This window comes from Mobula hypostoma, chromosome X2 (assembly GCF_963921235.1).
Source record: "Mobula hypostoma chromosome X2, sMobHyp1.1, whole genome shotgun sequence".
Taxonomy (NCBI): Eukaryota; Metazoa; Chordata; class Chondrichthyes; order Myliobatiformes; family Myliobatidae; genus Mobula; species Mobula hypostoma.
Window position 1 is genome coordinate 21428116 of NC_086129.1, and position 15902 is coordinate 21444017.

The 15902-nt window shown below is 43.8% G+C and overlaps 1 protein-coding gene across 3 annotated transcripts in view; it reads left to right on the forward strand.

Annotated features, from left to right (window-relative positions):
- kirrel3a (kirre like nephrin family adhesion molecule 3a) overlaps positions 1 to 15113 on the forward strand; it is an 827580-nt gene extending 812467 nt beyond the window's left edge. For all 3 annotated transcript variants that reach the window (XM_063038271.1, XM_063038272.1, XM_063038273.1), the window contains 3 exons: positions 4170 to 4270; positions 9372 to 9458; positions 10970 to 15113. In XM_063038271.1, the coding sequence (XP_062894341.1) occupies positions 4170 to 4270; positions 9372 to 9458; positions 10970 to 11410 (629 nt within the window). In that variant the 3' untranslated portion in view covers positions 11411 to 15113. The remainder of the gene's footprint in view (positions 1 to 4169; positions 4271 to 9371; positions 9459 to 10969) is intronic.
- Positions 15114 to 15902: the final 789 nt, after the last annotated feature.

Genomic DNA, 15902 nt, shown 5'->3' on the forward strand with positions numbered 1-15902 from the left:
GGCCAGTTCATTGGCTATATTTAAGAGGGAGTTAGATATGGCCCTTGTGGCTACGGGGGTCAGGGAGTATGGAGGGAAGGCTGGGGCGGGGTTCTGAGTTGGATGATCAGCCATGATCATAATAAATGGCGGTGCAGGCTTGAAGGGCCGAATGGCCTACTCCTGCACCTATTTTCTATGTTTCTATGATTGTCCATACCTTCAAATTCTTCGTAGGTCCTAACTTATTGAAGTAGTGAAATGGTTTCATTTTCACTCCCAGCCATTTCTGGCATCCCCAAAACTGAATGTTTGAAACAACAGTGAGCAAAACGGTTTGAAATAGTCTCACTGCTTATTTCTTGCCATCTATCAGTGACAAAAATCATTGCTATTCAACACAAACACATGCAGCTGATACTATTTTAAAACTATTTACTCTAAGTACAGTAGAACGTCTAACAGCCACACAAGTGCACGCGACTGACATTGATTAGAACCAGTTTGGCACAGTTTCTTGCCCCAATTAAGTGGCATAGTGTCACAAATAAATGAAGGGAACCCCAGCAATTTTCTCGATTAGTGTTTGTCCTTTAACAGTTGCCCTAAATAAGCATCTTCCCCGATTAACTGGTGGCCCAATTAATCAGAATCCATTGAATTATCTTGAGAATCATTTTCTTGCAGGCTTTTACAGGAAAAAATAAAGTAGAAATTTACAAAAATAAACTATACATATATAAAAAACACTGACAAACAACCAATGTGCAAAAGAAGACAAGCTATGCAAATAAAAATAATAACGGGAACATGAGTTGTAAAGAGACCTTGAAAGTGAGTCTGTAGGTCGTAGACTCAGTTCAGAGTTGAGGTGAATGAAGTTATCCATGCTGGTTCAGGAGCCTGATGGTTGTAGAGTAATAACTGGGCTTGAACCTAGTGGTGTGGAACTTAAGGTTTCTGTACCTCCAGGTCAATGGTAGTAACGATAAGAGAGTATGGCCTGGATGGTGAGGGGTCTTTGATGATGCATGCTGCTTTCTTATGGCAAAGTTCCATGTAAGTATACTCAATGGTGGAGAGGGCATTACCTGTGATGGACTGGGCTGTATCCATCACTTTCTGTAACCATTTCCATTCCTGGGCATTGGTGCTTCCATATGCAACCAGTTAAAAAACGGCGGATCTACAGAAGTTTGTCAAACTTGACCTTCTGGACGATCAAAGTTTTCGAAGTCCTGTTGGAGGAATCTTAGGTTGCTGTAGCAGTGTATCTGATATGTTGTATATACCACAGCCATACTAAGATAGTAATGGAGGGAATGGTTGAAGTACTGAACTGGTGTAAATTGACCAAGTTGTTTATCCTTCTTCCCCTCCACCCACCTTTTTATTCTGGCATCTTCCCCCTTCTTTTCCAGTCCTGAAGAAGGGTCTTGGCCTGAAACGCTGACATTTTATTCACTTTTATGGACGCTGCCTGACCTGCTGAGTTCCTCCACCATTTTGTGTGTGTTGCTTTGGATTTCCAGCACCTGCAGAATTTCTTGTCCCTGGTGTCCCTCCTCTCTGGTAAAAAAATGTTTCCCTCCTCTCTTTTCTATTCCCCATTCTGGCCTCTTACCTCCTCTCATCTGCCTATCACCCCCCTTCTCCTTCTCTTTCTCCCATGGTCCACTCTCATCTCCTATCAGATTCCTTCCTCTCCAACCCTTTACCTTTCCCACCCACCTAGCTTCACCTATCATCTTCTAACTATCCTTTCCCTCCCCCCAGCTTTTTATTCCGGTGTCATCCCCCTTCCTTTCCAGCCTTGAAGAAGAGTACGGACCCAAATCGTCAACTGTTTATTCGTTTCCATGGACGCTGCCTGGCCTGATGAGTTCCTCCAGTATTTTGTGTGTGTTGCTTTGGATTTCCAGCATCTGCAGAATCTCTCGTGTGTTTCCCAGATGTTGCTTTCAGGTTTCAGGAGGTGACTCATTCACTTCAGGATGACCACTCTTTGACCCCTTTTTTGTAGATGCAGTATGACTAGTACTGCTAGGTTCCTGATGAAAATAATCCCTAGAGTTTTGATGGTGATGGTTGGTGATGTTACTGATTTAGAAAGTCAAGTGACTAATTCTTCTTTTGTTAGTAATGACCATTGATTGGTATTCGTGTGCTACAAAGTTTACTTGCCACTCATCAGCCCATATTTAAATGTTCTCCACCTCTTGCTCCATGTAGCTTCATTGTGCTTCATTATCTGGAGGCATTATGAATTAAACAAAAGTACACTCCAATCATAGTAAATTTTACCCATTTCTGACATGTTAAAAGGAATGTCATTGATGAAGATGTTGGAAATGGAGCTTGGAGCAACCTCTGAAATGATGTCCTAGGATTGAGATTATTGGTCTCGAATAAGTCCATCCCTCTTCCTTATTAAATAGAATGGCAGTGGAAAGCAAAATTCGCAAACATTACTGAAGGTTCTTGTTATCATATTTGGTCAATTGATGTCAAAAGCAGTCATTTCCACAGCATCCTTGGAATTCTATCAAGTTCAGATCAAGTCTGTGATAGGATCTGAAGTTGAGTGATCTTGGTAGAACACCAGCTAGGCATCAATGAGCAGGTAATTGGCGAGTAAGAGCCACTTGATAGCACCAGCAACAGCTTCGTTGATGGAGCAGGTGGACTTATTGTGCTTTTTTTTTCTGGACAGGACATACTTGGAGAGTTTTCCCACATTCTCAGACAAGTGCCAACATTGTGACTGTACTGAGCAACTTGGCTGGAAGTGCAGCTGGTTCAGGAGCATTGGTCTTCAGTGCTGCACCCAGAACGGGCCTTTGCTGTAACCGGCCATTATTGGGCATCATGGGGAGTGAAGTCATTGGCAGAAATTTGCGATCTCAGGATAAAGCTAAGACTAGTCATCCACTTGGAACTCCTGACCAAATGTGATTGGTAATAGTTTTTAGTTTGGCCCTTGTTGACAGTGGAGCTGTTTGTGGAAAATCTCCTGTCAATAGTTGTATTATTTTCAAGCTCCAATTGACACTCCATGTATAGGACTGCAGAGGTTTGATCTAATCTATTGAATGTTCTCTCGGCCACAGCTCCTGCTGTTTAATACACAGGCACAGGGGGGGTTCATGGTTAGAGATGACTATTTCTGCTGCTTGCCTGCTCCCCCATTGAACCAAGCCTTGCCCTTTACTGATGCTACTGTATGTCTGATGCTAACAGCAAAGTGAGGGATATACTGGGGTTTTCAATCTGTTATGAACACAAGGTTTAGTACCAAAGTGATAGTTGTCTTGAGTTCAAGGTCAGCATTTTGTCATCAATGGCACTGGACATTGGTTATTCATACCAATACTGCCCTAGGCAGTTAAAGCAAAGAGATATAAGTTTTTGAGGGAGACATCAAGTAAGGTGTATCCTCAAATAAATCAAAATCTGCTTTGGACAGACAACTGGAGGACTCTAGCCAGCTTTGGTTAACGAGGCAGATAAGTGACACACTGAACTTGGAGGTTCCTCAGAGCAACTCCGCAACCTGATCTTCAAATGAGAAAACAAGTACCTTGAAAAAAAAAATGAAGAAATTTATGCTCTGCTGCTTTACTTAAAGAGTCAAGGATAGGTCATATGGAAAGATTGACTTATTCAGTACCTTCACAGGTCACTCTTACAGGACAAGTCATACAAGGCTTACTTGTGTGAACACTTTGTTCTGGTCAAGAGAGGTGAACACACAGGAGAACCTGTACTCAGCAGAACCATTGATTGCCCAGGCAAGGAAGACTGTGTGTGAGCTTAATATTTCAACTGAAGCCTGACGATGCAGCGCTCACGTAGTATTGGCCTAGGATGTCAGATTGGTACACTGAGGTGTGGAGATAGCTGATGATAAGGAAGAAAGTACTTCAAAATGCAGCAGGAAGTATTCTGCTAAGATAAAAGCCCAAGTTCAGTGTCAGAAAGCCAGTTTCCACACAGTGATTGGCATAAAGACTGACCATTAAGGTAAAATGGTGGGTGAGAATCTTTCCCACTAGGTAGCTCTATCCAAGTGGCTGATTTATCCAGACAACAGCTCACCCTTCATACCCATTACAGTGTCCAGGTCCATATTAGAAGTGCAAAGGTTCAGGTGAGGGGTGTTTGACTTTCATCCTATGACTGTTTTCCAGATGTTAAAGGCGACGTTTCTGCCAAGAATGAGATCCGTGTAGAGATTGTCCACAATGGAGCCCAGCAGCCAGGAGACCAGGCAGCGATTCAAAATGTGATGGTGAGTTTGGTATCTCTCTCTGCACAGTGTTTCTAGTCTCCTCACAAGTCTAAGATGAGGAAATGATGCAGTGTGCATCATGTAACTTGTTCCCCATGGGCCCAGGTCCCAGGTATCACTCCCTGCTGTGCTGAGCTTGCTGTTCTCTGTCAAGGTGTTAGCCCTCATGATACAGATTGGAGCAGAACCCTCATCCTTGATTCCTGCTTCTGCTTTAGTGTGCATACAAGACATATGAGAAGGAGGAGGCCTGTGGCTCTTCAGTACTGCTCCACTATTCAATATACTCACTGCTGCTCTGCCCCAGACTTCAACTGTGCCACTTCCAGGTAGACCTCAAAAACACAGATCCTTCAAAAATGTACCTATCTCCCCATTAAGTACCTCCAGTGATCTCACCTCCAGGGCAAAGAATTCCAGAGTCAACATCTTCTGCAAATATTCTCATGAGATTGAGTTTTAAATGCGAGCCCCCTTGGCTTGTAGCCATATTCTCTCCTTCCAGACTCTCACACTAGTGGAAACATCTCAGTATCTACCTTGTCCTGCCCACCTCAGCATGTTATGTTTCAATAAAGTCATCACTCATTCCTCTAAACTCCAGTGAAAACAGATATTTTTAGCCAGTCATGATGGGACAACCCTCTCATTGCAGGAATTATTCAAGTGAAGTTCTCCTGGCATGCCTTAGATTTCTAAACATCCTTTCTTAATTCAGGGGGCCAAAACTGTCATTATCATTCTCAATAATAAAGTGCCCTCACAGTACACTGTCATGAATGAGTTCACAGCCCACAGTGCACACTTAGAGTGATACACAATATGAGCAGGCAGTCTTATACTACACACTCAGCGTCCACACAATACCATGGAATATTCACAATATGAGCTAAGTTATTTAAGTTCAAAGTTGAGTTTATTGTCTCTTGCACAAGTACATGTGTGCATAGGCACAAATGAAAACTTACTTGCAACAGTATTACGGGTATATAAAATCACATAAGCTGCCTTCACAAGAGAACCATACATTAAACATAAACTATACACAATTTTGACATGCTATATTGCTCTGAGCATATGTTTCCTATGTATACAGAGTGCACTATTTTATAGTACACTCTTTGTAAAAGTTCACAGGCCATAGTAAACAATAGTTTTCTTTTATTTCAAAAATATCTTTTACTCATGATATATGCACATTAAATACAATTTGCACATGTCTTTCTTCACATACTATCAGTTCAACACATTTCCTTACAATGCATCAAAGCCACTCATGTTTGTTTCTTAACCCTGAAATGAGTGAGCGGCTGTTACAGGGCCCAACTCCTCTGTGTCCAGTGGCAGCAGGACACTGGACTGTGGTCCTTTCCCACACAGCCTTTGCAGTGGCTGCACTGAGCTTCAGTGTGCCCTTCAGCATGCTTGGGCCCTGGAATGCGCCACCCAACAGCATTTACTGCGGGCATCTCCTTCCAATGGAGGACCAATGAGTTAACAATCTTCCAGCAGCTGTAGATGTTGTCCACAAAGTCGCTCAGTGCACAGCGTAAGCACGCCATATTCTGAGCGTGTACACACGCAGTGAGCACAGTCCTACTGTACATACAGTTCAGCTGTGCACTCTCTCAGCCCCACCATGCAATAAGAATCCCCGGTAACTTCACAGTACCCTCTGTGAGCATAAGGGTCCACCGTATACTCTGTGCAGCTTAGAAACTGCATCTGAGAGCACCTATTTTCAGATACAAATTGTGCATAATGATTTAACTCAGGATAGAACATGCTGGCCATAATTTCCAGATGACATCTTGCCCTCCAGAAATTTAGCCCAGTCACCTCAGTCCATAATTCACCGTAATGTGGGCTATAGGCTACTCTCAAAAGTACTATGCGATTTCAGCTTCTTTATTCTTTATGACTAAATTTACAACCTCTCTCTCCAACCAAAGTTCCATTATCTTGCCATTCTTACCCTTCTTCCTTAACTCTAACCAGCCGGCCCTGAACTCTAACCAGCTGGTCTTTAAATGATATTCACATGTCAGATGTGGTCTTTCCCACTAACAGCTGCTCCCAATTTATTCTCCGTAGCTCCTGCCTAAAAATGTTATTTTCCCTTCGCTAATTTAGTACTTTTTCACCCCCTTCCCCAAGGTCCAGACTTATCCTATTCATAACCATCTTAAATCTTCAGGGGTTGTAATCACTGTTACAAAATGCAACCCCCCCCCCACCAAAAGACGAGTCACCTGGCCAGGTTCATTCCCAAAACTAAGTCCCTACTCTAGTTGCACTATCCATGCACTGTTTTATGAAACACTCTTGGTTACACCTCATACGCTCTGCCCGAGATAATCCTCTTGCACTGGGGAAGCCGAAGTCACCCACTACAATAACCCTGTTGCTCTTAAATCTTTTCATAATCTGTCTACATATCTGTTCTGTCATCATATCTGTATCTATCTGATTGCGAGGCAGAGATTTTGAATACTTTTTTTAAGACAGGTAGATTTCTGATAAGCTGGGAGTGAAATGTTACCACAGATAGATGGGGATTTTGAGTTAAGGTTACAATCAGATGAGTCATGATTTATTAAGCGGAGGAGTAGGTGAAGGGAACAGAGTGATTAATTGCTCCTGTATTCATATGATCATACATATATTTATATTACACTCCCCTTCAAAACTTAGACATGCCCACGGTCTACACCACCTGCAGACCTGTACTGTACATCAATTGAAGTTACACAAAACAGTGGTCCCGGTAACAAACCCTGGGGAAGTCCACAGTCCTTCTCTCCAGTCCACACATCATCGTTTCCCATTACTCAGCCAATTTTCTATTCATAATGCTGCTGCTCTTTTAATTCAATGGGCTACAATCTGGATGATGCACCACATCCACCATGTTTTTCATCATCCCTTTCTGCTGCTTCAAGAAAAAACTCTGAATGGTTGGTTAGACATAATTTCCTTTAACAAATCCCTGCGAGGCTATCCCACCTCCTTTCCATATCTCTTTTACAGATGAAATATCCTGGAATATTTAATACCTAATCTCATTCATATTGAAATCATATCAGAGTCACAGTTTTTTTGGATTGTACTAATTTTCTTTGATTGATGTTATTAATTTATCCTTTTGCATGCATTCAGATAAAAATCCTTCACTTCTGTGTGTTTACCATTTTCCCTGTTCTGACTGAATGGAATGACTAACTGACTTATGTTTTCCTGGTCCCTCTCTGAAACCCTCTGGCTATCATTACCCTTTTCATAACTTTACATTGTCACTAAGTCTCTTCTCTTCAGCTATTCCCCCAATCCAATCTTTCCCCTCCACTACTAAGTGTTGAGCCTTATCTACAGCCCCAGCTATTTGATTCACTGGTACCGGTCCCAGCTCAACTCTAGTGAAGTGTTTCTTTCTTTCCTCAGTGATAGTCCGGTGCTCCTGAATTAAAGCCCATTTCTCACACACCAGCTTCTGAACAATGCACCCAATTCACTGATCATATCTACTCTACCAGTTTTCATGTCACTCACGTAGTAATTCAGAAACTATCACCTTTCTGATTCTGCTTTTTTTTTAAATTTGAACTCATACTCCTTCAGCTGAACATTTCTGGGGGGGCGGGGAAGGGTCTATCTAAGTCATTGGTTCCCATGTGAACCATATCCCATGATTAGGCTAGGATTAAATCAGGGGTTGCTGGGTGGTGTGGCTTGAAGTACCAGAAGGGCCTATTCCACTCTGTATCTCAATCAGTCAATAAATAAATAAATACAACAACTGGTCCTCTCTCCATACAATCCAAATTCCTCCTCCGCTTTGACCAGATGTTCCTCACACTGCCACTGTACCTTTGGTACTCACTTTCAAGCTGAAGAAAACAGTATTTATATTCTTCTAACTATACTCTTCAATATCTAACTTGCAGGTTGAGTCAGTGGTAAAGAAAGCAAAAGCAATGTTAGCATTCATTTCAAGAGGACTAGAATATTAAAAAAACAAGGATGTAATGTTGAGGCTTTATAAGGCACTAGTCAGGCTGCATGTGGAGTCTTATCTACGAAAGGATGTGCAGGCATTGGAAAGGGACCTGAGGAGGTTCACAAGAATGATCCCAGGAATGAAAGGCACTTGTATGAAGAGTATTTGATGCCTCAGAGCCTGTACTCACTGGAGTTTAGAAGAATGAAGCAAGGATCTCATTGTGTATTGAAAGGCCTAGATAGAGTGGCTGAAGAGACGATGTTTCCTATAGTGGGGGACTTTAGGACCAGAGGGCACAGCCTCAGAATACAAGGACATCTCTTTAGAATAGAGATGAGTAGGATTTTCTTTAGCCAGGGTTGGTGAATCTGTGGGAGTTATTGCACAGACAGATGTGGCGGCCAAGTCATTAAAACAGAGGTTGACAGGTTCTTGATTAGTAAGGGCATCAAAGGTTACAGGGAAAAGGCAAGAGAATGGGGTCGAGAGGGATAATGAATCAGCCATGGTGGAATGGCGGAGCAGACTTGATGGGCTGAATGGCCTAATTCTATTCGTATGTCTTATGGTCTTATATCACCACACATTCCTTTCTCATTTCCCCTTCATGAATCGGCCCTTGTACCATGGATGCTGTGGTCAGTTTGTCGACTCTTTCTGCTTTCATCTGCACATGCTACAGGAGCCTGTCACTTGTTTGGACAAGTGCAAGGCTCAAGTTCCCGAGTTCTCTGTCTTCTGGTTGCCTAGCAAACATTCTCATTCTCCTTCCACCCACCTACAGTGGAGGTAACTTAGAGCAGCCAGTCAACTTACCCATGAGCATGTCGTTGGGATGTGGAAGGAAGCCACACACTTGGACAAACACATGTGGTAATAGGGATAAGAGAATCTAGTATCATGGTCAAAACCAATGTGCCTCAGCAGCACTATCTGCTGTTTCGCCTGTAGGAGAGTACCAGACTACTAAATTGAATAATGATCTTCTCACTGTTTGACCATCATTTGAGACATATCCTTGAGAAGAAAGTGTTGGAGTATGAATGTGTTGCGGGAGGAGTGTAAAGGGCGATGAAGGTGCTGATTGTTTGTTGTTTACAGATTAACCGGGGAGAGTTTGAGCAGGACCCGGTGCTGAAACAGCTGGAAGTCCTCAAGGAAGAAGAGAAGGAATATCAACACATCAAGGTTCAAAGATCTTATGTACTTTTGGTTCTCTATTCTACTTTGAAGACACAAAAGGCCGCAGATACCGGAATTCGGAGCAACGAACAATCTGCTGGAGGAACTCAAGCAGTATCTGGGCGGTGGGGGTGTGGGGAAGGAATCGTTGCTGTCAATGGTTCCATTCTTCCCACAGGTGCTGTTTCTCCAGCAGATTGTTTGTTACTCCATTTGTTTATTGTTGTGAACTCTGGTTGGGGCCAATTGGACAACTGCCTCAGATGTAGGGAAGCGAAAACTGTCCAGGACTTGACAGGCCTCTTCCTGACACACAGAAATGGATCGGGGTCCCTTTACACCTGTCCCCCTGAGAGTCATCAGAAAGATTCTCTATGCTGATGAGTAGAAGAATGAAAATGAGCACAGAAACAGAAGACCATTCAGCCCTTTTAGCCAGTTCTACTAGTCAGAGTCATGTAACATGGAAACAGATCCTATAGCCTAACTGACCAGGATGCCATCCAAGCTAGTCCCAATTGCGCATGTTTGGCCCATAACATCAATATGGCTGACCAAGTATCTTTCAAATGTTGTTATTAAAGACTGATCTGTTCCACAAATCATTTATCTACCTCAGAAGACAAAGACACAGTTTGTGTGAGATTAGGGGTTGAGTTAGAGCCAAGCAGTGCAGGAGGGGAGGGTAGGGTCAACAAAAGCTACACAGAAGCTTCTGACCACCCACCTTTAAAACCCAGGGCACTGCAAGGCTTTAAAAGAACTCCCCGTGTCTTCAAAATTACAATCAGAAGAGCATCTAGCCAATGAAAAATAAAAAGATGCAGGTGCTAGAAACCTGAAATAAAAATGCATAATGCTAAAAATACTCACCAGGTCAGTCAGCATCTGAGGAGAGAGGAACAAAGGTAACATTTCAGGCTGATGACCTCTCATCAGATCAAGGGAAACTTCAAAATCAAATGTGTTTTAAGAGAAGGGAGAGGTGTAGACTGAAAGGGAATGTCGGGGAGAGACAAAATGGCAAAAATGGAGGCGGTGCTAGCTGAGAGAGGGTGGGGAAAGTTTAATAGTCAGGCTGGATTATCTAAGAGGAGGTGTAAATAAAAAGAAATGAATGAGAGCAGAGGATCGAGAAGAAAAGGTCAATTATGTAGTCATTCTCCAACTCGTAGTTTGTAGCATCTACTAGTGCACAGAATAGCTGATGTGTTTTGCTAAATTACAACACCAAATGCATGGAGAAAGCACTTAGTCAGCTGTGATACTTTTGAGGACAATCTAAGCTGTCTAAAAGGGTGATGTAAATACAAGATATTTGGATGTGCACTACTCCTTCTCACCAACAGCTAAAACTGCCTCCCATGCAGAGAGCTGACAATCCATTAACACATTAGCTTTGTATTGTTGACACCACTATGCATCTTTAGAAAATAGATTTTATCTGCTGAAGAGGTGTGATTCTCCCTCAAGCTGAAATCTAAACCAAACATCTATCTGAACCTTTGCCCCCACAGGATCCTACCAACGGTTACTACAGTGTTCACACCTTCCCAGAACTCAGGCCAGCTGCTGCCACTGGCACTGTGGGCTGCCCACCTGACCAGAGACCATCCGTGAGGCAACGGGTGCCCACAGGCATGTCCTTCTCGACCCTCTACACACAGCTGAGTGCCGCTAACCGCATGTACGAGTACGGGCAGCGCTTTGTGCTGGGCAACGGGAGCAGCTCCATCGAGCTGTGCGAGCGGGAGTACCAGCGGGGCTCCATGAGCGACAGCAACTCCTTCCTCGACAACCAGTGTGACAGCAGCATCAGCAGCAACAGCAAGCAGGACAGCTCGGTGCAGTTCGACGAGGCCAGCAAGGCTTCGGCTTCCTCCCACTACTCTCACTCATCGTCTCAGAACTCAGACTTAACACGGCCACTGCAGAGGCGAATGCAGACCCATGTCTGAGCCCCTCCTGTCCTGGGCCCCTCCTCCTGGATGCCTCTCCTGCTCCTGAATCTTCAGTGGAATCTCCATGGGCCAAGTCCTTCAAACCTGCCCCCCTCCCAGGGCCACTCCTGTCTATTTCCAAGTGCCCCATGGATAATGGGACTGTGACAGCCTCAGTTCTTGATCCAGCTATGACTTTGAGTCCTGGCCTCAACCCAGCACTGGTGGGACAGACTGATGCAGATTGTTTAATGACACCTCTGGTCTAGGACAGGGAACCAAACTGTGCTGGATCTCCAAGAAGGTCGCCAACGTCCTCCAATGGAAAGTAGGAAACACGGTGGATCAAGTAACAGCCGAGTGATGTGTAGGTGGGGTGGGACTGCCTCGAAACTGGGCTCTCAGCCCTTCTATCTTCAAGGGGTGATCCGTGCCCAACGTTGGGGGCAAAAGACAGATTTGTCATTTTTGTGCAAAAGACCAATCTCTACTCTTTGAGCTTTGCCGCCAATGTCAAGGGCTTGTGAAAGTCGACAGAGGTCATCTGTTGAAAGGTTGGGCCCAGGGCTGCAGCTTGTTCAGTTTGTTCAGCCCTGCAACAGTCTCCGCAGTGTGAAGACTAAGTAGGATGATGGTTACACAGTTTGATGTGCAGGCTGTCCCAACTGAGGCTGGAGGGGCTCAAGCGATTTCACCCCTTTGGTGAAAAGTTCTCCACTGAAATGTCCAGTCAACATCTATTCCTGTCTGTCTCTCAGTCCCCATTCTGTCTCCTCCTGCCTCTCTCACCTTGTCCAGCCAGCTGTCCACACAGAAGCACACATCTGCACTGCCTTAAGAAGGGTTGTTAAGTGCGCACAAATGCTGGATAACTGAAGGAGGGTAAAGGCTCCAGATGGTCCGATATCTGCTCCCGTTACTTAGGGGTCCCGTCACCCTCAGGTCACCCCTGACCCCTCCACACTCAGATACTGACCCCCGTGAGCCCCACCCTCTACTACTCTCAAATACCAGCTCTTGTGATCCCCGTCCACAGCCGAATACTGGTACCTATCACCCAAGAGAATTTGTGCACAGACACTGCCTCCGTGACTCCCATCCTCTCTGCCCTCAGATACTGACCCCGATGACCTGTGGAATGGGTTACTGGGCCCCGCATTGTCAGTGTCCTGAGTTCTGTGGCAACTTGCTCTAACTGAGAGACCAGTTCCCTCCACACACCCCAGGGCTCGAAGGATGAGAGATCCACTGTTATTCACCCCAATATTCTTTCACACTCTCGGCTTTCAAAATTAAATTGATGGAATGTCAAATGCTTTATCTCTGTCACAGGTGTGAATTCTTTAAATAGAACATGAAAAATTGGTGACAGAGGTTGGTGAAGTGTACAAAAGATGTAAATATCATTTTAATCTCATGTACAGTGTTTCACAAAGTTGAAGTGTTGTTCTTCGCCACCCCAACTGCAAGTTGTTTGTTTGGCATTTGTGCTACCTAATCACCCACAGTCAGTCACAGTAAATGTTCCAATATAGTGCAACAGTAAGGGTCATTCACAATACACCATGATATTCAGGCAAATCCGTGGACAACTCAGTAATCCTATATGTCAGTAAATTAGGTACCACAATGCCAACTTGTTAACAAAAATGTGGAGTATTGTTTGCTGATAATATGTTTTTATAACAATTTCTGAAGTAATTTTGAAAAGAATTGTACATTTTTGAGATAGAGGAAATTTCCAGTGAACCTTCTGGATAATGCCAGTGTGCACTGTAGATAGTACCAGTGAACCTTTTGAATGGTGACGGGCAGCTCTGGAAGAACAGCTGGGTTCTGACATCTAATACAGTCCCATAGAAACTTCTGTAATTTGACATCAGGGACGCTCAATGGAAGGCTCTGATCTACAAACACAATTCAACTCAAGGAACAGCGTAAGGGAGCTCGGTACCCAACAAACACCTCACTTTGATCTGTGGAAGCAGTCACCAGGTTGCATCTCCTGTAGACCCATGGGTATTTTCACAGGTGGGGCAGCCCTCCCTTGGGTCAGGCTATTGGTGACGACCTCACACTTGTGCTCCTCTGAAGGACATGTGCATCCTTAGCTAAGGGGCAAATTCAAACTACCCTGTCGAGTGGGGATGAAGCATTTAAACGGCAGAGTCTCAGTTGCCTGCACATTCCTGCATATTTCTCTTTCTTACACCACAAGGTCTGCAAAGTGAATGCAGCTCCAGACAGATAGGAAACTCTTTGAGTCAACACAAACCCAGGTCTATTGAAACCTGTGTAACCACTGTGAGGTTAGCCTTCATCCTGAGGAAAACCCAGTCCACTCGGCCCACCAATTTGGTTAAGCACCCTCAGACACTGACTCCACACCCCTCTCTCCACATAGACCCTAACCCCACATCCCTCTTTCCACACAGACCCTAACCCCACATTCCTCTTTCCACACCCAAACACTGACCACACACCTCTCCCAAAATGAATCACTTCACACTTTTCTGGGTTGAACTCCACCTGCCATTTCTCAGCCCAGCCCTACATCTGGTCAATGTCCCATTGCAACCTACAATAACCCTCCATATTATCCACAACTCCCACCAACATTTGTGTCATCTACGAACTTACCAACACATCCTTCCACTTCCTCATCCAAGTCACTTGTACCTACACACCTCCTACCAATCTGATCTCCTTCCCAGCAGCTGACAACACTGCAGTCTCCTCACACTGCCATTGGACCACCTCAGGACTAGCCAATCATCACTCTCCACCAACCAGCTGCCACTCACTGCCCCAAAAGACAAGAAGCTGACCAATGGCGTTAAGCTAAGGCAAACCACCAAAATTGTCCATCACAGTACAGACTGTGCAGAAGCCCTACCCTTCAGGCTCTTTTTCTGTGTCCATAATTCCTACATGTCTTAGTCATGACTCCAAAACCAAGGCTAATGTTCCTGGGCATCAATGAGAAACTGGTGCACTACCATTTAAAATCTTCAGAGTTACATAAGTTAATCAATTATAATTATATAAATAGTTTGATATGAAATATAAAACTTCTATCAATTTCCTGGAGGAATGCAAATGATCCCATAAAATGATTCTTAATGAGAAGGGTAGGTGTCCAAGAACAATATTTAACCTTAAATCAACATCCCTAATCAGAATGTCGTCATCCCCCAGATTAATTTCTGTTTGTGGGAGCTTGCTGTGTAACAGTAGCTGCTTTTTCCTCATTAGAACAATTGCCCTACTTCAACAGTATGTCATTGTCTGTAGAATATTTTGGAAGATTTAAATATAACAAAAGGCACCAAGTAAATTGTTGAAACTGGCCTTCTATGAATAGTTTCCAAAACTCTGAAGCAGCTTTCTTGGGTGCAAAGGGATAGTCAACTTGGTGGTGCAATATTCCCAAGACTCCCTGCAGTCTTCCTGTAAAAGGAATAGCAAAAATAACTCAAGAGAGCGCTGGTGGAAAATTGCTGAAATTTGCATTCTCCTTTCAGAGGATCTACACAAAATACCAGACAAAAGATCTATGGAAAGAAATGTGTACTTCTGCAAAACAGGAATGTTTGGAATAAAAGGTTCATCCCCCACACTTACCTTCTATTAATGAAGGGTTAAGTTCTGTGCTCGTGGTCCCAGTGAGTTTACCTGCATTTGCTTTCTGTGCACTCAATCAGTAAAGATAAAATGTGAATAAATTATGGAAATTATTTAATGTGTGAAACATTTCTGTTGTCACCCAAATATCTGAAAAAAAGCCCCGAATACCATGACTATCTGTTCACTGACTATTTTCAATAAGGAACTGAAGACTGGAGGTCAAGTGGCATCTCTCTGGTTACAGTTTAACCCTGGTCATTGGAATCCAGCTGATCTGGGTCTCTGAATGCCCGGGGACCCTGGTAGGTTGCTATGGAGATGCAGAATTCCATACCTCTCCTACAGCTCACAGATATCCTTTGTGGACAGCAATATTCCCCTGACTGAACAGTATGCAACTCTAGATCCTTCCCAGGTCAGAGGAAATTAGAGACAGACAATAAATGCCAACATCGCCAGTGACGTTTGCATGCTCTGAATGAATAAATTAAAGAGCCTCACTATCTACCACTGAGTATCATCTATCAGTTACTGGACTGATAGTGCTAGCAAGGCAGGGTTGCTGTGGTTCAGATGTACTGACTGATGACGATCAAGCTGTGTGAGTTGGTCAGAAGGGAGAGGCAGTAAGATCAGTTGGAGAGGAGGCTGCCATAGGGAGTTAGTGAGCTTGGTTTGTGTGTGTGTGTATATACAGGTATGAACATGGATATAAGAAACATAAGAGATATAAGCAGGAACAGGCCATTTGGCACTTTATGCCCAATCCTCTATTCAATAAAATCATGACCTCTCTTTCAGCTCAGTAGCACATTATCATACCAACCAAATACCTATATTTCATTAAAAGTAAAGTTGTATAAATCCCTTTCTTGGAATTAAC